At 51.4% G+C, this 24,032-nt stretch overlaps 1 protein-coding gene across 3 annotated transcripts in view; it reads left to right on the top strand.

Moving 5' to 3' along the window:
* The first annotated feature begins 3,050 nt into the window (after window positions 1-3,050).
* Ehd4 (EH domain containing 4) overlaps window positions 3,051-24,032 on the top strand; it is a 738,029-nt gene continuing 717,047 nt past the window's right edge. For all 3 annotated transcript variants that reach the window (XM_042687914.1, XM_042687913.1, XM_042687912.1), the window contains exons 1-3: window positions 3,051-3,295; window positions 14,767-14,943; window positions 20,900-20,997. In XM_042687914.1, the coding sequence (XP_042543848.1) occupies window positions 3,060-3,295; window positions 14,767-14,943; window positions 20,900-20,997 (511 nt within the window). In that variant the 5' untranslated portion in view covers window positions 3,051-3,059. The remainder of the gene's footprint in view (window positions 3,296-14,766; window positions 14,944-20,899; window positions 20,998-24,032) is intronic.

Here is a 24,032-nt window from a genome sequence, read left to right as displayed (position 1 = left end):
GTGACCTGGTGGGGGGTAGGGTAGGGTGGGGTGGGATGTCACTGCTCACTGAGAAACCTACTGCAGCGGCACCTCTCAGTGGGCTCGCACTATGAGTTCTTTCCTTCCTTTCTTCTTTCTTTCCTTCCTTCCTTCCTTCTTTCGTTCTTTCTTTCTTTCTTTTCTTTCTTTCTTTCCTTCCTTCTTTCTTTCTTTCTTTCTTTTGTCAGTCATGGGGCTTGAACTCTAGGCCTGGGCTCTCTGTCTCTGAGCTCTTCAGCTCAAGGCTAGTACTCTATCACTTGAGCTACAGTGCCATTTCTGGTTTTCTGGTGGTTTATTGGAGATAAGAGTCTCACGGACTTTCCTGCCTGGGCTGCCTTTGAACCTCGATCCTCAGATCTCAGCCTCCTGAGTAGCTAGGATGACAGGCGTGAGCCACCGGCGCCCGGCTTGGAGTTATTTATTTCTAAATATGATTCCTCTTATTTATCAATCAACGCCACAGCTCAGCTCTGGTAACAAGACTTGGAATGAAGCTACCAAGGAAGGACTTGTCAGGGCCAGCCCTTGAGAAGGAACTCCTCCTTAGCGATTCTCAGATCCCTGACAGTCGCTGGGAGAGCCCTGCGTCCGAAGAGGTGATGAGATGCCTGCTCCCTACACTGTCCTTTGGTTGCTGGGAGATGACTAGCCCAGGCACTCAAAGTTGAGTAAAAGTGGGTGCCTGTGTACATCTTTGCTACGCAGAGAGCAGCCACACTGGAACAGAGCCTGTGCTGGAAGGACAGTTGTCAGGTGAAGGTGGCCAGGCCTTGGCCCCATCAGAACACAAAAATGAAGTTGATAAAGTCACTGTGTCACTTGAGCACCGAATAAAACAGCCATGTGGTAAACGCTGATTTGACTGCTTTCGTGGCCTGTTAGAAGACGCTCGTGACTGTAACTCCCGTCCTGGTCTCTGCTCTGGCCCCTGCCATCCGCTGCTCCCTCCTGCCCGCTGTTCACTGGGGCTGGAGCAGGAGGGGGCTGCTTCTGCCCTCCCGCCTCAGCTGGCTTAGTTTCCTCCGGCTGGGTCCTCCCCCTTGTGGTGGGGCCGCCTCTGCTCTTAGGAAGCCAGGCCATGAACTAGGGGAGTTGAACCTAGTCTGCACAAGCTGCTTCGAGCTAAAGGCTATGAGGAAGGAAAGGCAGCTGGCATTCAAGGAACACTGGCTCATGCACAGCAGGCTGGACAAATCTCTTCTTCCGTGGAACTTAGATTTTTGGTTGGGGAAAATGTGGAAAGACTTTATTTATTTTTATTGTATTTATTTATTTTTGGTCAGTAGTGGGGGCTTGAACTCTGGCCTGGGCGCTGTCCCTTAGCTCTTCAGCTCAAGGCTAGCGCTCTACCACTTGAGCCACAGCGCCACTTCCGGCTTTTTCTGCTTCTGTAGTGCTGAGGAATCGAACCCAGGGCCTCATGCATGCAAGGCAAACACTCTGCCACTGAGCCACCTTCCCAGCCCCTGGAAAGATTGTAATGCATACTTGATGAATTGCACAATTAGCTACCAAAACAACAACAGGGTCTTTGCTTTGACAGCCATGATTACATGCAGTAGTGCAGAGGTTACAGAGGCTTCAGCTCAGCTTAGTCCTCTGCCTATAAGCCTAATTAACACGAGAGCAACCAAACACCTGTCGCATATCACATCAGAAAACACTCCCCAGAAAAACACTTCTCCCATAGGCCACCAATGTCTGATAATTTTCAGATGCCTGGAGACAAATGCTACTAGTCCTTCACAGGCCTTAATTAAGGTACTTGATCATTCCCAAGATCCTCCCCTTCACTGGACTTGTTAACTACCTCAGCTTGCAAATAATCACCACATGCTAGTCACTGTAGACCAAAATCAATGAGAGACGAACCCCCAAAGAGCTTCCTTGCATCCTATGTGGATGTCTCCTGTGTTCATGCAGAGACTCAGATCTCAGCCTCCTGAGTAGCTAGGATTATAGGCATGAGCCACAGGCGCCTGGCTGAGACTCGTTTCCAATTAACCACCCCAAAGCCAGAAGTGGAGCTGTGGCCCAAGTGGTAGAGCACTAGCCTTGAGCAAAAACCTCAGGGGCAGCATGCAGGCTTGAGTTCAAGCCCTAATAACCAGCACCAGGAAAAAACAAATGAGGGTAGATTCACTCAGGGTGGATTTCTTTTCAAGGAATTTGGTCTTGAAATCATAATCATATTTGTTTATCCTCTCACCTACTGATGGCCACTTGAGTTACTTCTACCTCTTGGCTCTTGTAAATAGCTCTGGACCTATGGTTGTGCACATACCTCTCCAAGACACTATCTTCCACCCACTCTTCTGACTATATATCCAGAAGTGAAATTGCTCCCTCTCCCTCCCTCCCCCCCTCTAATTTACAGAGGACTCACACACTGTTTTCCATAGTAACGGCGTGTGCATGTGCTTTTTTAAGTCCCAACGAAATGCGGGATCATAAATAACCTGCTGGAGGAAGAAGGAAACTGCCGGTCAACTTTCTGAATCTGTACCCCAGTATCGATGTGCAGAAAACTTGGAATGAGCAAACGCTTCCAGGGGACCAGACAGGTTCCCGAGGAAGGTCCTCCATTGAGAACTAAGATTTGCCCGGAAGCTGATGCCACCTGGTCAGAGGTGAGGCCCAGGCGATCAGATGGAGGGAGGAGGATTCCGCGGGATGACGCGTCCAAGAGCTATCCGGACGCGGCCACACCCTTCCCCCCCCCCACCCGCCCAGCCTTCCAAACCATCTACGTCATCAGCAACTCCTCTCTATTGGCTGACGCCTCTACCTCTCTTTGGCAGAGGCCCAATGAGGAAGGTCCTGTAAGAACTCTTTTGAATAATAAACTACGCCCATGACGTCGCGGCGGGTGATTGGCTGCGGCGGCACGAGGCGGGGCGAGGCTCGGGCGGCGGCGAGTGCGGCGGCTGCCGCGGCTTAGTGAGCGCGCGCGCGCAGGCGAGGGTCCAGCCGGGAGCGGCGGGGGTCGCGGAGCGCAGCGCAGCGCAGCGGGGGACGGCGGCGGCGGCGGAGGGATGTTCAGCTGGATGGGGCGGCAGGCGGGCGGGCGCGAGCGCGCGGGCGGCGCGGACGCCGTGCAGACGGTGACGGGCGGCCTGCGCTCGCTCTACCTGCGCAAGGTGCTGCCTCTGGAGGAGGCGTACCGCTTCCACGAGTTCCACTCGCCCGCGCTGGAGGACGCCGACTTCGAGAACAAGCCCATGATCCTGCTGGTCGGCCAGTACAGCACCGGCAAGACCACCTTCATCAGGTAACGCCGCCGCGGCCCGGCGCGAGCCCCGCCACCTGGGGCGCGTCCTCCTCAGGTGTGCACGCGTCACGTGTGTGGGGGGGGGGGTCGGGGGTCACCGGCCTCCCGCGGCCTCCTCACAGAACCTTCTCGCAGCTGCTTCCACAGCCCCTGCTGAGCTCGTCCCCCAGATCCGTCCCCGGCGCGCTCCGCACCCCCTTTCTGGCTGTGGCTGGAGGCGCCCTCCGGGCCGGCGCCATCCTGTCACCTTGGCCTGGGGGCCCAGGAGAGGCCGGAGCCGCGGGCCGCGAGGCTGGAATCAGTTGTCTGGAGGGGGCAGTGGGGCAGGAGGTGGGCCGATTGGGAAGGGTTATGGAGTCGTGGAGGGAGAAAAGAGGCCCCTAACCCAGTGCCCGGCTCCTGGGCTGAAGCAATGAATGAATGAATGAATGAATGAATGCACTCACAGGTATTGCGAGGCCCCTGCGCGCCAGCCTCAGGAAGGGAGCTGTGTGCGCCCTCCCCCCGGCGGAGCGGCTCGGGGAAGGGTCCGGTTTCTATTGGTCAGTTTGCGTTTCTTCGGTGGGTCATTCCCTCCGGGCTCACCCTTGACGACCGGCCCAAAATATTTGTGCTGTTCCCTGGGTCTCCGGAAGCCATCGCCGGGCTCTCCTCCCGCGCTTCCAAGCGCAGGGCGTCCTCAGCAGTGTTATTTGATGACAGATCTTTGACACCGAAATGCATCGCTTTTCAACTAAGCTGTGGTCGTTCCTTCCCCACCCCCGAAAAGAGAAAAAGAAAGCAGCCAGCCTCTTAAAAGCTTGCTTTCTTTGGTTAAGGAGACTTTGGTTTTTCTCGGTTAAACCTGCTATCAGTTGAAACAAACTGAAGGGTTCGGGGAAATGGTAACACTATCTTCTGCGTTTCAGATTCAACAGGTGTTAACTGCATTTATATCTGGCCTCCTGCCATTTCTATGAAGTAGCGACCTCTTTTTTTTTTTTTCCTCCTCCACTCCAGTGACCTAAATAGTTCCTACAAATAGAGTAGTTGTCACTCCAGGAAATATGTTCAATGCAGGCCTGGGGATAGGCTGCGAATAAATTCACAATAAAGCAAATAAATGGTATGTTGAAATGTATGTGCGGACAGTAAATTGAATTGAGGGAAGATGAAAGAAAATAATCTTACAATTTATCTATAAGTAGCTTATTATGAGTCTGAAAAGAGTATTGAATCTTATCCCAGATGATCAAAAATGAATGCTAGATGTCTGAGAGCTTCTGTCCGTATCAGTCTATTATTCCTTTGGAAGAAAATTTGTGGCAAAGTTTTAAGAAAGGTCCTGAGATTTGACTCCTGGTGATTTTTATCCCACCTGACCTCTTCTCTTCAGGAGCTTCAGTCCTACGGTGAGGAGGGGGTCACCAACAGGAAGCCATTGGTGTTCGAAGCCTTCCCTGGGCTAAGTAGCTGTGTCATTGGAAAAGAGGCACAGGGCCGGTAGGAAGCTTGGTGAGAGGTCACTCTTGTCTCTGGATTTGATTTCAGGATGGATTAGGAGGAATGATTGGGTCCTGAGAGGAAAGCCCCGAATGAAAGTACAGCTGTCCTAGAGATTTGGAATGGTGAATAGAAGGATTGGCCCAGGGTACTGGTCTTCCTGAACCTTGCTTTAGTTAGATCCCAGTTAGTGGCCTCGGTTTGTTTGTTTGTTTGTTTCTAGCATGGAGCTCACACTGGTGAGGCACCTGTGGAGACTCAGTCATAGATTCTCAGCTATCCGGCTTCTGGCACATCTCAAAAGCTCATTGATAACCAAGGCCTGCACTGACTCAGAGGGGATGACCCCCTCCCCGTGTTAAAGTGACTCAGCAAAGCCTTTAGTAATGAAGCCTTACTCTTCCTGCCATTTGTCCTTAGGCTGGGAAGAGTGAGGCGCCCTATTAAGGAGCCAGGGATGAGTCAGTTAAGTATGCCCTTGTCCTGATGAGTTCTGCTAGGAGCGCTGGGTGGACAGCCTGGGATATCTCGGACCTGCGTGCCTCTGCATGGCTGATCCTGAGGAGCCAGGAGGGTCAGGAAGAGGATGGATCATGAGCTGGTTGGGAGACGCTCGTGCAGATCCTAACACAAGAAGGCTGGAGGAGATGGAGATATCCGTCAAAGTCTCTGGAGTAAATGCGGAGGAGCTGATAGCCCTGTTGTCTTGTTTTATTTCTCAGAAGACAGGGTACAGAAGTGTTGGCTGGGCCACCTCTGACTGGCAAGGAAGAAAAGGAGATGAAGTGGGCACTAGGGAAGTTGACAGTGACATTTTTGACTCTGTTGCAGCCGACAGATATTGGTCTCAGCAGGCTTGTGTCCAGAGCTGTTGCTCAGAACAGATGTGAGAGATTCTGCTAGAGAAATCCCTAGGTCCAGGTGCTTGGAAGAAAGATATTTTCACCGAGATAATGTGAGGCCGTCTGAAACGAATGCAAATCTCACTCAGCAACTTCTGCTTTCTCCCTTCCTCCTCTCCTGTCACTTTCCCTCTGGAAAGTATCCTAATGAAGAGAAAGACTGAAGCCACTCAAAGTATGGAGGCTTTGTTTTTTGGTTTGTTTTTTTTTTTTGGGGGGGGGGGTCTGGTCGTGGGGCCTGAACTTTGGGCCTGGGCGCTGTCCCTCGGCTCTTCAGCTCAAGGCTAGCGCTCTACCACTTGAGCCACAGCACCATTTCCACTTTTTTCTTATGTGGTGCTGAGGAATCGAACCCAGGGCCTCATGCATGCAAGGCAAGCGCTCTACCACTGAGCCACCTTCCCAGTCCCAGTATGGAGGCTTTAAAAGGGCAGGAACCACCAGGCATGAGTGAGTGCCTCACACCTGTAATCCTAGCTACTTGGGAAGCTGAGATCTAGGATCCTGGTTCAAAGCCAGCCTGGGCAAGAAAGTCTAGGAGTCTTTTATCTCCAATTAATCAACAAAAAGTAGAAAGTGGAGTTGTGGCCCAAGTGGTAGAATACTAACCTTGAGCAAAAAAGCTCAGGAACAGTACCCAGGCTTTAAGTTCAAGCCCCAGGATCAGCACAAAAAAAAAAAAGGTAGTAGGGAGGGCAAGGACCAGGGTAATTAGACAACAAAAAAGATAAAAGGGAGCTGGGAAGGTGGCTCAGTGGTAGAGCGCTTGCCTTGCATGTATGAGGTCCTGGGTTCGATTCCTCAGCACCACATAAGCAAAAAGAAAAAAGCCGGAAGTGGCGCTGTGGCTCAAGTGGTAAAGTGCTAGTCTTGAGCTGAAGAGCTGAGGGACAGTGTCCAGGCCCAGACTTCAAGCCCCACGACCAAAAAAAAAAAAAAAATTAAAAAACTATTTATATATATATATATATATATATATGTATATATGAAGTATTATTGAAGGAAAAGAAAGAAGGCGTAAACAAATGGAAAAACATCCCGTGTGTGTAGACTGGAAGATACCTGAAGCTGGCAAACCCTCCTGATTGCTTTCCAAAGCCAATACAATTTCTATCAAACCCTAGTTTACTTTGTCTTGCTGGTAGTAACTAATTCTTCTGCACCCAGGATAGCCCAAACAGTCCTGAAAAAGAAGAGCAAACCTTGGAGCAGTACTTCTTGATTCAAGACTTATTTGCACAGCTGCAGGAAACTAACTCACAGAAGGACAGACAGATCAGTGGTGTTTAGCTGAGAGCCAAAAATAAAAACCACACATTCATGGGTGAATTATTTTACTTTTTGGCAGTCTTGGGATTTGAACTCGGGGCCTCATGCTTGCTGGGCAGGAGCTCTACCATTGAGGCACGTTCCCCCAATCATGGTGTGTGGAGTCTGGAAAAGGGTGTTCAGACCATTCACAAAAATCGTTTTTTTGACAGATAATGCTCAGATTACTGGATATTCACCCTAAAAGATTAGGGTGTTAATGGGGATGGGATTGCTTCATAGACCGGTAAAATGTTCTAGATTGGATAGAATCTAGAATGTTCTACAGAAAGCACTCCTTAAAAGAGTTAGTTTTAAGCTGGACACCACTAGCTCATGCCTGTAATCCTAGCTACTCAGGAGACTGAGATCTGAGGATTATGGTTTGAAGCCAGCCCCGACAGGAAAGTCTGTGAGACTTATCTCCAATAAACTAATCAGAAAAAGCTGGAAGTGGTGCTGTGGCTCAAGTGGTAGAGCGCTAGCCTTGAACACAGAGAGGCTCAGGGACAGCGCCCAGGCCCAGACTGGCAAAAAAAAAAAGTTTTGTGGCATATGATTCATAGATCAGTAGGGACTTGGGGTACAGTTGAGCAGTAGAGCACTTGCCCAGCATGGGCAGGGCTCCAGGCTTGGTCACCAGTACTGGAAAAAAGAAAAGAAAAGGAGAAGACCAACAAACAAAAATAACCAGTCTTCCATCACTACACAAACCTATAATTTACTTAATTCCTGTTATTCTGCAATTAGTGCTGGTTGAGTAGTTGGTGCATGTGTGTGCAATAATTTAAAATAAAAAATGAATGCGAGAAAGAAGACAAAGTGAAAATAAGCTGTAGGAACACAGGGAAGAGGAAGTAAAAGGCAGCCGCAGGCTGCGGGCAGCCACCCGGTAGTCGTATGGCTTTCTCCTGTGTGGATTTGCCCTTGTTTAAACATGTCCATCTTTTGTGTGTATGTGTGCTTGCCCTGGGGCTTGAGCTCAGGGCTGGACTCTGTCCCTAAGCTTTTGTGCTCAAGGCTAGCACTCTACCATTTGAGCCACAGCTCCACTTCTAGCTTTTTGCTGTTTAACTGGAGATAAGAATCTCACCGACTTTCCTGCTTGGGCTGGGTTTCAAATTGCGCTCCTCAGATCTCAGCCTTCTGAGTAGCTAGGATTATAGGCGTGAGCCACCGTGGTGTCTGGCTTCGTGTTCCATTATTCTTAGCACTCAGGTTAGAAAGGGCACAGTGAACAGGATCTTATAATGAAGGTGATTGTGCCTTAAGACTTTAAATAGCATTTAATGGGGCCAAGAGGACGGGCCCCACCTGCAAGAAACAGCCAGCCCAGGGGTGGGCTGGGAGGATAGAAGGACCAGGAGAAGCCCCTCCAGGTATGGTTTGGACAAGACCAGATCGAGAGGCCGCTGCTTGGGACTCCTGCCTCCTGCATTTCATGTTAATGTTCCTTTCTGCTAGAAGGAGCCGGCTGTGCTCAAGGAGGGATCCAAAGCGCCTGCCGCCGCCGAGGCTCAGGAGGATGTGGGCACCTTGTCTAGAAAGAACGCAAACTTGCAGCCGTGCCCAAAGAACTGCTTGGTGAATTTGAAGACATTACGAAGTGTGGGAAAGGATCAGAAAATTGGAAGCAGGCAAATGTCTTCATTTTCCAAAAAGGGAAGGGGGGCGGGTTCCAAATACGAACAAAAGCCTACTTCATTCCCTTGAAGCTGCCATGAAAGAGTGGAGGGACTCACAGGAGGCAGCCTGGTACCTCCCCCTCCCCCCCCTCCCCGCACCCCTCCCACCCCGGCAGGTCATGGGGCTTGAGCACTGTCCCTGATTGGTTTTTTGCTCAAGACTTAGTTATTTTTTATTTTTTTTCTGCCCGGGCTGGCTTCGAACCACAATCCTCAGATCTCAGCCTCCTGAATAGCTAGGATGACAGGCGTGAGCCACTGGCGCCTGGCCATAGGTATTTCTTTAAAGGAATGGCGGGAAAAGTGCACCAGATACGTTGAGGTGCCGTAGTATGTTTAGCGTGCTCACTCAGTGCACACCCCGCATGCGCCTGGCACATTTTTTTTTCTTTTTTGGAGGTAGGTGACCCCACAAGAACAAGGCAGATAAAGGGGAGGAGGGGGTCAGCAGCATCAGGTGCTTCTGGGAAAAGAAGCCAGGGTGAGCTTGGCGAGAGCAGGGTGTGAGGGACATGGTGGAGGTGGCAGCCGATGGCAGTGGGTTGAGGCGTCAGATGGAGAAAGTTCTCTGTCCCTGGAGGGAGGCGCCCTGCGGGATGAAAGCTGATCATGACCTCAGCAGAGTTCACAGTGGATGGCAGAGGGGGAGAGAACAGCTGGTGTTTGTCAGCCAAGAGGAGACTGGGTTGGAGCAGGAATTTCCAGAAGAAGGCAGGAGGAAGAGACGGGAAAGTTCACAGTTCGGGCGCCAGCCCAGGAGAGAGTTAGACCCATCTCAACCAACAAGCCAGGTGTGGCGATATATCTGTGTCTTGCCAGCCAGTCCACACGCATAGGTGGTGGTCCTGGCCTTGGGTAAGAGTACAAGACTCTACCTGGAAAATAACGAAAGCAAAAATGGCTGGGAGGGCTGCTCAAATGGTAGAGCACCTGCCTACTGAGTGCCAGGCCCTGAGTTCTGAACATCTCAGTTGAAAAAAAATCAGGCTTATGTATATTTGTGAATGTGCTAGGGCTGGCTTCAAACCACCATCCTCCAGCTCTCAGCCTCCTGCATAGTGAGGATTACAGGTCTGAGCTACTTTTTGACAAATGGTAGCTCCAGTCCCTCTGAGCTCCTTATGCTTTATTTTCCAAATCACCATTTTCTGTTATTGAGAAGAACCTTAAAATTACACTGTTAGGTGCTTCCAAAATGCCCCATTGAGATCCATTTGTACAGGGCTGAATTGTATCTCTAAATTACATGTTTGCTCTTTCCAAGCAGGAGGCCAGCAGGCTTTGAGATATCTTCTGTATCTCAGAGAGAGAGAGAGAGAGAGAGAGAGAGAGAGAGAGTGGGGGGGGGTATATGAGCATGTGCTTTCCTCCTACAGATCCTATGAGGCTTCTAATGACCTTAATTAAGGCCTTTACTCTTTGCTCTTCTACTCTTTTTTTGGTCCCGTCATGGGGCCTGAACTCTGGGCCTGGGCACTGTCCCGCAGCTCTTCAGCTCTACCACTTGAACCACAACGCCACTTCCAGCTTTTTTCTTTTTTGCTTATGTGGTGCTGAGGAATCGAACCCAGGACCTCATGCATGCAAGGCAAGTGCTCTACCACTGAGCCTCCTTCCCAGCCCTCTTCTTCTACTCTTTAAGAATGTTTGTCGTGTCATGTTTTTGGCTGGTATTGCTAGGATTGTAAGGGTAGCTACTGAGTTCTTGCATTTTTGTTTTGATCTGGCCATTTGATTTGAAGGTAATGATGTATTTTTTCTTCTTTTTTTGGGGGGGTGGGTGGGTCGTAGGGCTTAAACTCTGTGCTTGTGTACTGCCCCTCAGCTCTTTAGCTCAAAGCCAGCACTCTCCCGCTTGAGCCACAGAGCCACTTAGGGTTTTCTGGTGGTTTATTGGAGATAAGAGTCTCACGGACTTTCCTGTCTAGGCTGGCTTTGAACCTCGATCCTCAGATCTCAGCCTCCTGAGTAGCTAGGATGACAGCTTGGCTTTTTTTTTTTTTTTCTTTAATGCTGGGCCTTGCGCAGGACCTTCACAGAGCCACCCCTAGATTCACCTAGGCCTTCAGGAGAGAGAACTGTATCCCGCGCTTCCTTTGTGGCTTCGTCTCCTCTTGTAGTTCATAGTTGCTCTTTTGAATTGTATATGTATATCTGGTTTCAATTTTAATGATATTACCTTTGTTATTTTGCCTTGAGATACTCTTTTGGCTGATGCTTTAATATCCTACAAATTAATCACACTAAGAATGATAACTAATTTAAAATAGGATATAATGTAGATACTTCTGTTTAAAATAGACGCAATGCATATTGCATTTCCCAAAATGCTGCTTGGCCTTTCCCTTGAACTGTTCTGTAGTGAGCAACGAGGGCAGATTATTAACAAGTGTGCAAAGGAAAAGAAGAGTCCACATACAAGTGACTTTGGAAAATAAACCCTTATGAAGACTGACCACAGCTTACAACAGTCAGATTGATAAATCAGAGACACTCCCATAAAGCTGGGTGGCTCACATCTGTAATCCCAGCTACTCAGGAGGCTGAGATCTGAATATCACAGCGTGAAGCCAGCCTCTCGAAGGAAAATCCTTGAGACTCTATCTTGAATTAGTCAGCTGTCAAGCTGGGCTGGCGGTGTGGCTCGAGTGCTAGAGCACTAGCCATGAGTGAAGAGGCTCAGAGAGGTGGAGGCCCTGGGTGCCAGCATTAAAACAACAAGCAACCAGCCCATCACCTCTCAATCATGAGTGGATGAAAGATTGGAACATAAACACGGCTGTGACCGGGAGGGGTTGGTTTGTTTCTGGGAATCTTCCTGTCCCTCTCTCCTCTCTCCACCTTTATCAGCAAGGATGGAGGCACACAGGTAGGTGGCAGTTCCAAGCCCAGCCCAGCACCGGGGAGTTTGAAAGCTGGTCAAAGGTAAAACTTCAGGGTTTGGGTTCAACAGGCTGATGTCCATTGGCTGAGTAGCCACAGCAGTTTCGAAGATAGCATCAGTAAACAAGCAGTCCCAGTGATCACAGTCAATGATTTAACTGGAGACAATGGAACTAAGGTTTCACGTCTGAGAAGGCTGAGTGGTTAAATAGAAGTTGAAAAAAAAAAAAAATATATGAAATAGGAATGAAGAACTAAATTGTTTTTTTTTTTCAGTAATTCGAAGCAGATTGAATTTCTGAAGTAGATGAGATATTTAAAGATGTTTTTCTCAGCAGTATTTGTAATAGCAAGAAAAGGAAGCCACTTTTTTGTTTCTGTTGGTGCTAGCGATTGACCCTAGAGCTTTATACATGCTAAGTATGTGCTATGCCACTGATTGACACTCCTAGCCCCCAGAAATGGAGGTTATTTAAATGCCTGGCAGTTAAAAAGTTCCAACTAAATTGATGCATATTCAGTTTAGAATAATATACAGCTGTCATGCAAGATGGCTCGTGTCTATAATCCCAGACGCTCAGGAGGCTGAGATCATGAGGATGGTGGTTTGAGGCCAGCACTGGCAAAACAGTTTAAAAAGCTTCATCTCAACCAATAAAAACTGTTTGTGGTGGCACAGACCTGTCATCCCAGCTATATGGGAAATGTAAATAGGAGAATCACAGTCCAGGCCAGTGAACTTCCTGTTATGGTTCTTCTTCATTAGTATAGATTATAATCATACTAAGCTCCATGTTGAGTGCTTGCCTCCCATTCATGCAGCCAGGTTCAATCCCCACACATGGCAAATACACAAGCAAACAAACAAACCTTAGCAATATTCAAAGGAAGGAGGTGACAGGATTGACCTAATCCTCTTTTTACCAAGTGTTTGGAGTGTGGCCGAGTAATGAACCCCAGAGTCTGCACAGATGCCAACGGAAGCACATAGGTGTTTCTTTTTTTTGTTTTGGTTGTTATTGTTGTGGGTTGTTGGTCGTGGGGCCTGAACTCTGGGCCTGGGCGCTGTCCCTCAGCTCTTCAGCTCAAGGCGAGTGCTCTGCTACTTGAACCACAGCGCCACTTCCGGTTTTCTGGTGGTTGATTGGAGATGAGAGTCTCAGGGACTCTCCTGTCCGGGCTGGCTTTGAACCGTGATCATCAAATCTCAGCCTCCTGAGTAGTTAGGATGACAGGCTTGAGCCACTGGCGGCCGGCCATAGGTGTTGCTTTAAAGGAATGGTGGGAAAAGTGTACCCGATATGTTGAGATGCCATGGAATGTCTAGTGCGCTCACTTAGAGAATACCCTGCATGTGTACGTTGGCACAAATGACTCCGCGGGCTCGTGAAAACACTCCTGGAAACACTCCTGTGTCCCTGGGCTGGGGTCTCGTGTCTGCCCCCCTCCGCTTCCACCCAGCTGCTCAGAATCCAAGCATCTGTTCCTTTTATGCGATGGCTTGGCTGGGCACCCTTGGAGCGGCCAGCCGCCTCCAGCAGGGAGGGAGGTGTGGGAAAGGGAGCGAGGTGGTATCTGTCGAGGACAACACAGATTGCAACCCAGTTGTCCCTAGCTGTAACATCCTGCACCCCTCACCCCCACCCTCGGCTCATCTCCCCTCCCCGGGCTGGAGCCTGGGCTTCCTCCCCCACCCCCGCCTGGTGGGGGTGGGGGGGCTGGGATGGGGCCACACCCTAATAAGCCACCTGACCTGGAACTCAACCTCCAACTGGCGGGGTAGCTCAGCCTCCACCTGTGTGTGGTCAGCTGGATTAACCTGTATTGGCCCTTCAGGTGAGACTAGTGGGAAAGTACCTATCAAGGGTTACTTACTGTGTGACCTTGGGCAGGTTACTCAGACTCTCTGATTCCCGTTTTCCCACCTGTAATGTTGTGGGAACCAAATGAAGCAACAGTGCATATAGGAGGCTTTGTGCCTTCTCGGAAAATGCCAGATTCTGGTACCAGATGTTTTTTCATGAATAGACTTTATTTAGGGAACATCTTTAAGTAATAGCTCTATTCTACGTCTCCACAGCATCCCAGGAACGTAGAAACATGGGGTAAATTTAGAGTTGGCGATGGCATTGGTGAAAGATTTAGACTCTAGCCCGCTAAAGCCACTCTCATTTTCCATTTTCCACAGAAAGCCTAGGTTTCAGTCTGGGAGTGTGGCTCAAGTGATAGAACACCAGCCTAATAAGGGCCAAGCCCTGAGTTCGAATCCCACTACCACCAAAACAAACACAAAACCAAAAAAAAAAGAAAACCTAGAGTGACATCACTTCTCAGAATGACACCATAATGTTTGACATTTGGTTTCAAACCTTTCCCCTGAAAAGAGGCACAGGCTGTATCTGGCCAGCCAGGGCTTTTAAAAACAAAGAAATAATTTGGCTGTGGGAGTAGAATCCTCCCTGCTCTCCCCTCCCTCCCCCTAATCCCTTCCCTGGCTGCAGGAGCACCACAGGCAGGGCCAGGATAGGGCTCTGTCCCGGCACCTCTGGGGCCTTACAGGGCCACACACAGATAATGAGTTCCCCTAAGGGAGGAGGCCTTGAACAGGCATGGGGTACTCGGGGTGCTCGGGGTAGAAGGCTGGCTTCTTTCCATGTGTCAGTGGGACTGCAAATGAGAATTGCTGTGCTGAGCAGGGTACTTTCTAGAAAGCCCAGTAAGTCTGCCAGAGGTCTGACTCCCCTTCACCAGGCTCCTTGCCCTAGAAGAAAAACAGGTCTAGAGTTTAAGCTCTGAATGTCCTCTATCAGCAAACACTCAGGCTGCTGGCTTGCCCTTTTTCTTGGCGGTTCTGTATGCAGTTCTAAGGGTTTTGTTGTTGTTGTTGTTTTGGGTTTTTTTGTCGGTCGTGGGGCTTGAACTCTGGACCTGATTGCCATCCCTGAGCTCTTCAGCTCAAGGCTAGCACTCTGCCACTTGAGCCACAGCACCACTTCCGGTTTTCTGGTGGGTTATTGGAGAGTCTCCTGTCTTTCCTGCCCAGGCTGGCTTTGAACCATGATCCTCAGATCTCAGCCTCTTGAGTAGTCAGCGCCCGGCTCAATTCTAGGTTTTTTAAGGGAAGAGATGGAAAGCGCGTCCTGGCGGCCGCTTGCTGGCCTCTTGCTGGTGACAGGAGGCTCAGTGCCCTTTCTTCTCTCCCTCCCACCAGGTACTTACTGGAGCAAGACTTCCCAGGCATGAGGATCGGCCCCGAGCCCACCACCGACTCCTTCATCGCCGTCATGTACGGGGAGACCGAGGGCAGCACCCCGGGGAACGCTCTTGTCGTGGACCCTAAAAAGCCATTCCGGAAGCTGAGTCGCTTTGGAAACGCATTCCTGAATCGGTAAGGACCGGCAGTCGCTCACCCTGGGTAAACCTGCTCTTGGTATTTTATTGCCCATCACATATAAAAATCTAAACAGTGGTCTGTTGTAGAAGGGAGAAGTCAGAGGACCTGCTGATCAGATTCAAATAGTCCCGTCACCCTTACCCATCGATGCCCTCACGGCGTGGAAGTTTTCCACATGACATCATCCCGCTTGCCAAGTTTTGCTTTTGTTTCCTGTGCTTCTAGAGTCGCAGCCAGAAAAGCCTGTTCCTGGACCCGAGGAACGAACATTGTTACCACATCCAAGCTTGCTCTTTGAACCTTTCCTATCCCTCCCCTCCACCCGCCACTTCCCCCTATTGTGAGTCTTGCTTCAGAGATTGGGGGAGTAGCCCCGGTGGAGGGGTGCAGAGCTGGGGGAGCAGCCGGAGCCCAGGGAAAGGAAGTCGAATTGGCACTGAGGCGCAGCAGGAGAGTTGAGCTACACTTCTCCTTTCTAGATGTTTCCAAAAATAGGAATGGATGATCCTGTGGTCTGCTGCCAGTCCAGAGGCTCAGGTTCCTCATTGTGCAATGCCCCCTCCATCCCCCCCCCCCCCCCGCTCCACACACACACACTGGGGACATCATTGTGGGGGGACAGCAGTACCTGTGCTGCCTATGCAAAGCCACACTCTGGAGGGGCCCAGCTGAGTGGGAGATGAACAGAGGGGGTCACAGGAGGGTCCGGCTTGCCATTAACAGTGACAGGCAGGACACACGTAGAGCCCCTCGCCCCTGAAATCCAGAGCTGTGAGAGAACCTAGCAATCCAAGGCTGAGAGAAAGTGAGGGGAGAATCTCCCCGATACAAGCCTCCCAGGGAGCCCTGGCCCCCAGGCAAGGCAGCCAGCCTAGAAGGTTCTAGAAGCTCTGGAAAGCAAAAGGCCGGGGTGTGTGTGTGTGTGTGTGTGTGTGTGTGTGTGTGTGTGTGTGTGTGTGTGTGTGTGTGTGTGTGTGTGTGTGTGTGTGTGTGTGTGTGTGTCCCGCCCCGAAGGCTGTTCTAGAATCCTAAGATTTCATTAGCAACACTGGTAGTCTTTGTCAGGTGACAAAGGCTGACAGGAGAAAAAAAAAAAGGACTACCACTTTTCTCCAGTACTCATTTCGTGAAGCCTTAATTCACAAGGGAAGGCGGGAAGAATGGGTATCGGCTTGTTCCACTGTCATCATGAGAACAGTTTGTTAGTCCAGCCTAACGGCTCACGCCTGTAATCCTACCTACTACTCAGGAGGCTGAGATCTGAGGATGGGAGTTCAAAGGCAGCCCCCGGCAGAACAATCCATGAGACCCTTCTCTTCAGCTAACCAGTAAAAAGTTGGATCTGGACTGTGGCACAAATGGTAGAATGCCAGCCTTGAAGGAAAGAGCCAAGCAAGAGCTCTCTCCCGCCTTGAGTTCAAGCCTTAGCACTGCTGCCGACATAAAATACATAATAACATTGGTTGTATTTCTTTTTTAAATATCAAATTCATAGCAGTTAAGTGTAGAAAACAAGTCTTCAGGAAGGCCTCTGAGTGGCAAACTTCATGACCTCAAAATTTAAAACTCCCTGTGAACAGTAATCCATGCGCTGCGCATGAATTATTGAGTCCATAGCAACATTTAGAAAATCATAGCAGAGAGTGGCACGCCATTTCCCCTGTGTCAGAACCTGTCCCAGACTTCACTTGTGCATTACATACAGAGAGCTCGGGCGGCCGGCTTTGCATCGCCGGCACGTTTACCCAAGGTAGAGAGGAGGTGTTAGTGCATAGAGAGGTTACTATAGTTCCCCTGGGCTGCCTGGCCTAAGAGGCAGCGCGGGCGTTGGAGCCCTGTTCAGCAGCCTCTGCGTCCCGCGAGGGACCACATGGCTGAGCTGTGGAATCGTATGGTATTTGGACCGAGTCCTCGCCTGCTTGCGCCCACTGAATTTTAAGACTGTGCTCTTAGGACAGCCCCTCAGCAAAGGTGAAGGCGAGGTCGCTGACTGTACCCCAAGTTCAGTTCACGATACAGTGGCTGAGGCGCAGATCAGAACACCAGAAGAGTCCCTCGGGAGGAGGCTGACCCAGGACTAGGAGTCTGCCTAGCCAACGCTCCCGACCCCTGCCCTGCTGGCCACGCCCGTGTGAGGTGCCACGTGCAAATCCACTGTGGGGCAGGGCGGCTGCCGGGAAAGTGGCACCGTAGGGAGGTGGTTGTAGGAGCCCTGGGGGAGCACCAGCAGGGTTACAAAGGTCAGAACCTCTTTTTACCTGGCATGGTCTTCTGGGAACAAGGTGGAAGTGCTCAGGGACAACAACCAGGCCCCAAGTTCAAGCCCCGATACCAGCACAAAAAGAAAGAAGAAAGCCAGTTTCCTTCTGTGGCGCGCTTTCCCCAGGTCGTGGTGACCTGGTCTTGCTAAGTGTTGACTCGGCATTTTCTACCAAGAGCATTTGTCCTAGAGGTCGGGAGGGGAGCGCACGCCTGTGAGCCCGGCACGCGGGAGGCAGAGGGAAGGAGACTGCCGGCTGGGGCTGAGGGGGTAAAAGTTTGAGATCCTCCCCGAAAAACAAGCTAAAGACAAAAAGCAAAAGGCCTCGGGTGTGGCTCACGGGGTGAGATCCTGGGTTCAAGCCTGGTACCAGCAGATCAAACCCCAGATTGCCAGGTGAGACCCAGAGAGTGACAGCACTAAGATAATTAGGGGAGCCTGGGTCCAGGCTCCATGGCTGCTTGGGTTTTGTTTTTGTTTTTATGCTGGTCTTGAGGCTTGAACTCGGGGCCTGGATGATGTCCTGGAGCTTCTGTTGCTCAAGGGTAATGCTCTACCACTTGAGCCACAGCGCCACTTCCAGCTTTTTTTGATCATTTATTGGGGATAAGAGTCTCATAGACTGTGCTGTCCGGGCTGGCTTTGAACCGCCATCCCCGGCTCTGAGCCTCAGCTCCCTGAGTAGCGAGGATGACAGGCGTGAGCCACCGGCGCCCAGCAACACAGCTAGTTGTTAGTTTGTTTTTTGTCGGTTGTGGGGCTTGAACTCAAGGCCTGGGCATGAGCCGCCAGCGCCCAGCTCCATGGCTACTTCCTAAGGGACTAATAGGCCTCAGCGGTGCATTTCTGAGCTGTGAAGATGAATTTCCAAAAATGACAAGGCACGAGAACAATAGAAGCGGGGGGGGGGGGGGGGGTCGGGTGTGGAGCACACGCCGCAGGGTGGAAATGGTTTGGCAGGACGTCACTGCCTTGGGAAGCGGATCCGCCGGCCGCTTGTGCTGGAGCAGCGCCAGGCACCGGGGTTATCGCCATCACGCTTGTCAGGAGGCTGTCTGTCACCTCGCAAGGTCTGGATGGCATCCACAGCACCCGGCCCTGGGGCCCGGCGTGCCAAGTGTACCTGGGTCTGTCCAAGAGAGGACAGACACTCCACACCCCTGAGGTGTGCTTTTTTGGGGTCAGTCGTGGGGCTTGAACTCAAGGCCTGGGCGCTGTCCCTCAGCTCTTGTTGCTCAAGGTGAGCGCTCTACCACTTTGAGCCACGGCACCACTTCCAGTTTTCTGGTGTTTAATTGGAGATGAGAGTCTCACGGGCTTTCCTGCGTGGGGCTGGCTTCAAGCCTCGATCCTCAGATCTCAGCCTCCTGAGTAGCTAGGCTGACTGGCGTGAGTGCCCGGCGCTTGGCTTGCAGTTTGCTTTTGAGTGGCCTGTCCCCACCCCATGTGGTTTCTTCGTGGAATGAGGTCCAGCTCTGCACACAGGACCCCAGCCCCCCGCCCCGGCCATCCCTGGGCTCTTCTCCTTTTTCTGGTGTCTTGGTAGGGCAGGGTGATGCCGGCTCACCCCACTTCTTGCTTGAGGCTCCCACACTTGCTCCGCACCGCATCCCGAGGCCTGGGAGCCATTGAAATGCAGTTTCTCTGTGTGTCGCGATAGCACAGAGCATGAGTTTTGAATCTTCCCTGTCTCACACTTGCTAGGGGTTTAGTGTGGTCCCATGTGCAGTCCAGGGTGTTAGGACGTCAGCCTCCCCATGGGAAGGGGTTGTGTGAAATACTTCGGTGCATGCGCACTGCGCTCAGCTTTGCCAGATGTGGAGGGCGGGCTGGCAGTGCCGCGAGCCCCGCCCCTCCCCCAGTTCTAGACAGCTGACCTCAGGGACAGCGCCGGGGACCCCTGTGTGCTCTCCTCCTGAGATCCACTCTCCTGCCACTGGGCAGAGGGGTTTGGACTGTACGGGGAGCAGAAGAGCAACAATGAGGAACTTCTCTTGAGTTCTCTGGACTATTTGTTCATTTATTTATTGGTGATGATGGGATTTGAAGCGAAAGCTCCACACTGGTAGGCGTAGGCGAGCCCTCTGCCGCTTGACCTATACCCCTAAGCCTTTTTGTCTTAGTTTATTTTTCAGATAGGATCTCATACTTTTTGCCTGGGATCCATCATCCTCAGACCAAAAGCATCTCTCTTACTTTCACCTCCCGAGTAGTTGGAATTATAGGCGCACGCTACCACTCCAGCCTGTGTGTTCAGATCAGGGTCTTGCTAGCTTTTTGCTTGGACCACAGTCCTCCTGACCTGATCTCTGCCTTCCTCCCCGGTGGTTGGGATTACAGGGTGAGCTGTCGCACCAGCGCGATCCCCTCTATTTAACATTCCAACGCTCTTTAACAGCATGGATTGAATTGTGTTCACCCACCACCACATAGGTTAGAGCGCAGCCTCAGCCTGCCAGGCATTACGCGCGACCTGGAGATGCCACAGCTGTTTGTGCTGCTGGCTTCTCCCCCTGCCCAAGGACCCCGTTGGCTTTTCCTCCATCTTTCCAGCTGAGCCGGGAACACAAGAAAGAGCATGTGACAGCCGGGTCCTAAGCGCCTTCAAAGATGATTGTTGTGAAATGGCAGCAGTGGCACCTCAGCCCCTGCCCCCTGCTCCTCTGCCCCCCGCGCCCCCTCTCCCCCCCACTGGAGGAAGGAGTGTATGTTTCTGCGGATCTTCCCACGCAGAGTCAGAAGCTGCCACTAATAAAACAGGAAGAGGGGAGGCACTCTTGTTTCCTCCCAAGACAGCCAGGCGGGGCCCGGCGGCTTGCCCCGTTCACAGGAGGGATTCTGAAGCCCATGCCAGCTGTGGGCCGGCCAGCTCAGGAAACTGAGGCTCGGAAGGGTGGAAACACACCCTTATCCCGGGTGCACAGAATGTTTTTGGCCGAGGCTGAGCGGGACCCAAACCCAGGCTTGCTGATGTATAGACAGGCCCAGGCAGCTGAGTGCACGCACCGCAGGACGGCCTCCAGCCCCACCCGGTCCCCTGCCCTGCCCTCTCACCTGCTCCCCAGACACCCCTAGATCTCAAGGCCCACAAGCCGTGACTGTCCCTAACCAGGCCTGAAGCCACGGGAGGTGCTGAGCTGGGCTCTGAGGCGTCACCTGGAGGCCCCAGGGCCTTAAGCTCTCTTGGGCAGGACAGGACAGGCATTCAGAGCACTCTGGCCCTCTGGTGTGGTGCACCCCAAAGGAAATGTGGGACTCCATGGCAGAAAATCAAGGTGCTTGGTGTAGGAACACAGGCTCACAGGTTTCTGAGTCAGGCTGACCTGGGCCCAGCGCCGCGTGACTCTGAGCTAGTTACTTCTCTGAGGCTAACAGGAGGATCAAATGAGGTGATGCATGTACAGCACCCAAGCACTCAGTAAAATACAGCAGAAGTAAAAATTACCAGTGTGAGACCAGCTCAGCCCACATCCCCACCTGTCCATGGACCTACATCTCTTCTGAGGCCCGCTGAGCCCTGAGCTTCTGGTCTGTACACACAGCTTCATAGATCACTAGGTCGCTAGCCTCTGCCCGTCTCCTTCACACACACCCCACCCCACTTTACAAGTGCAGGAGAGCCCACGGTGCCCCACGGTTACCTGCCTGTGTGGGGCCAGTTTCTCACTTGGCTTGGCTTATCTCTTCCAGGTTCATGTGCTCCCAGCTGCCCAATCAGGTCCTGAAGAGCATCAGCATCATTGACAGCCCTGGCATCCTATCAGGGGAGAAGCAGCGCATCAGCCGAGGTCAGTGTCCGCCCCCTTTCCTCCTCCCCCCCCCCACACCACCCCTGCCATGATATCCGAGCATCCCTGCCCGGGCTTGTGCTATCCACCCAGGGCAGCTGAGCGGGTCCTGGGGAACAGCTGGAGGCGAGTCCTTTTAGACTCTTAATTCCTTTACCTTGTCATGTGCTCCTGGTACTCAGCTCGGTCTCTGGGGTCAAGAGGTAACTTGCCATGGCTCAGGGACAGGAAGTAACTGATGAGTAAGGAAGGGCTACTCCAGGCTTCCAAAGCCACTAAGTCTCTTTCTGCCATCTGGAGAAGAAACAAAACAACAACAACAACAAGAAACACAAACATCCCAACTGTTGTTCTTATAGGCACCTATGTCCATTTTCTTCTTTGGTAAAAGTACCAGGTGTTTGCTGGAAAGGCTTTACCCTGCGTGAGGGTATAGAGCAGACTCGATCTCACCGTCATTAGTGGCTTTTCCCGCCGAGGCTTGGTCCAATGGGAATCCAAGTCTTCCCAACAGAAACATGACAGCCTCAAGTGCTCCAACAGCCTGTGCCACCCGCGTCCTTCACCACCGTCTGTCCACACAGAGTTCACATCGCGTGGTCTGGACTCCATGAGACACACTCACCATCTGTTTAACTTGTCGACCCAGTGTGAGCCGTGTTTCAGGGAGTGCGGCAGGTGATCATCTTTTCTGGTGTATCTGCCTCGACGCGTGTCCGGAGCTGCTGTTATTGTTGTTAGTGTCTTACTGTAGCCCAGGCTGGCCTCAACTTGTCATCCTCCTGGCCTGGATTAATCTCAAGTTCTGGGATTACAGTCCTGCAACACCAGGCCCAGACTTTTTTTCTTCTTCTTTTCCTTCTAAGAGCCATTTGGCAACCAGTCGTTTGGCCCATGAAAGGTGGCAGTTGAAGTGTTTTGTTTTGAAAGAAAAGGCAAGACGGGTAGTGCATAGCTTTTCTGAGACACCCCTGCTTTCTTCTTTCTGTATGTCTGATCCAAGTAGGCTGGAGGAAGTGTGTGGCCTTGGCGAATTTTCATTCTTACCACCAAAGTTTAAGATTTCTTGGGTATGGTTCCATTGTACCTACTGCTTTTTACTGGTAGCCTTTGGCGGGCTCTCATCTCCATGTCCTTTGGTGTTTCTCTTTGGCTCAGCAGTTATGAGCGTCTGTCCTGATGCTTTCCAGCAAGCTCTGAAGGTGGCTCCTTTTTAACACTTGATGATCCAATCTGACTCACATCCTGGGCTGACTGCTCATGGTGTGTACTTACTCACATCCTTCACCCAGAAATAACAGAGCGGGCTCACGCCAAGGCCCTGCTCTCCACCGGCACCTAGGCTGCCGGGATGGCACTTGACCTGCGGAAGACAGCACGCCATGCCCAGGCATCCCAGGCATCCCGGGCCTGGAGCTTCTCATGACATCTCATGATACTAACCCTCCAAAATAAGGACGTACCTTAAACCTATTATAGCATAAGCAACAGCGAACAGGGCTACATCCTCCCCCCAGCCATGTCCACATCCTCACCTCCAGCTCCGCCTTCACCCCCATCAGCTTCTGCACTGAGCGATCTATGCAGTACAGACCAGCTGAATTTATTGGTGGAGCTCTGCCCCTGTGAAAAAGGAAGGGGCAACCGACGTCCCGCCCCCTGCCTCTTCTACTTCCCCTCCTGCATTGATGGATTAGCCCTTAACAAGCCCACTGACACCCTAACTACTAAGTAGGTCCCTCACACATTTAGAATCCGCTTGGCATGTGTATACTAAGCAATTCGATAACGGCCACCGGGTACTGTGCAGTGTCTACACGGCCAGTCATTTAGGATTTATGACCTGGTTTAAACCCTGGAGTCTCAAAGCTGGCCTCGCTCCTGCTTTCACCTCCTTCCTCCTCATGAGGGTGCTCTGAACTCCAGTCAACCAGAATGCCCCGCCAGCATTCAGGAGAAGGGCCGTCTTCTCCATCTCCTCCTTAGGGCCTTAGTAGATGAAATCGCTTGCTGAGAGATTTTGGAGCGCTTGCTAGTGTACAGCTCTGTGCAGACTTGCCTGCGTCTTAGCTTAGTTATAGCTAGCAGAAGATCCTCAGGAACAAAATGTTGCATTTACTTACTGAATGGTAGCTTTCTTGGCTGGTATGAAGGAGTAAGTTGCCATCTAGCAAGGACAAAAGTGTTCCAATGAACTGAACACTCGTGGCTCACGCCTGTAATCCTAGCTACTAAAGCCAGCCCAGACAGGAAAGTCTGTGAGACCCTTAGCTCCAGTTAACCACAAAAACCCAGAAGTGGAGCTGTGGCAGAGTGGTAGAGCACTAGCATTGAGCACAAAAGCTCAGGGACAGTTCAAACCCTAGTACTGGCACCAAAAAAAAAAAAAAAGGTTCTAATCTACTTATGATCATTTTATTATAAATAAGGAACAGCTACCTAAAAGGCACACGCATTCTTATTGATTCTTTCCTCGGCGGAAAAGAACATGTGGACTCTTGAGATGGGGTGTGAGGTGAGTGGGGCAGAGTCTGAGCGGGGTCACTGGGGCACGCCTCTGCTCTGACAGCCGAACCCACAGCGCTGACCGTGGTGAGGACACGTATGTCCTCATGAGTCCTGGCTTTAATTCCCAGTCTGCTATCAGCCCTGCTCCTCCACGTGGCTTCCTAGAATACTGTTGATTACAAACGGAATAGATATAAGCTGGACGTTTTTCTGGACTCGGCGTGAGTACCTGCTTGGGACACACCTGGAGTCTGGCTCTGGCTCTGATCATGTGGGCCCTGTCTTCAGCAGAAGGCTTTCAGCATCTGCACCATGGTCGTGCACTGGTCTGTGGCTGTGTGGAGCTACAGATGTTATTCGGTGCTGTTTCAACTGTGGTTCCTGCGGCCACAAGTGGAGGGTAGTCTTCCGTAATCTTCACTGTGGCAGCAAAACAGTGCAATTTCCCCTTTTAAGAAAATGAAAAATAGGGCTGGGAAGGTGGCTCAGTGGTAGAGTGCTTGCCTTGCATGCATGAGGCCTTGGGT

This window comes from Dipodomys spectabilis, unplaced genomic scaffold, assembly GCF_019054845.1.
Source record: "Dipodomys spectabilis isolate Male_0828 unplaced genomic scaffold, ASM1905484v1 ptg000108l, whole genome shotgun sequence".
NCBI lineage: Eukaryota > Metazoa > Chordata > Mammalia > Rodentia > Heteromyidae > Dipodomys > Dipodomys spectabilis.
This window is presented reverse-complemented; position numbering and strand designations above follow the sequence as displayed.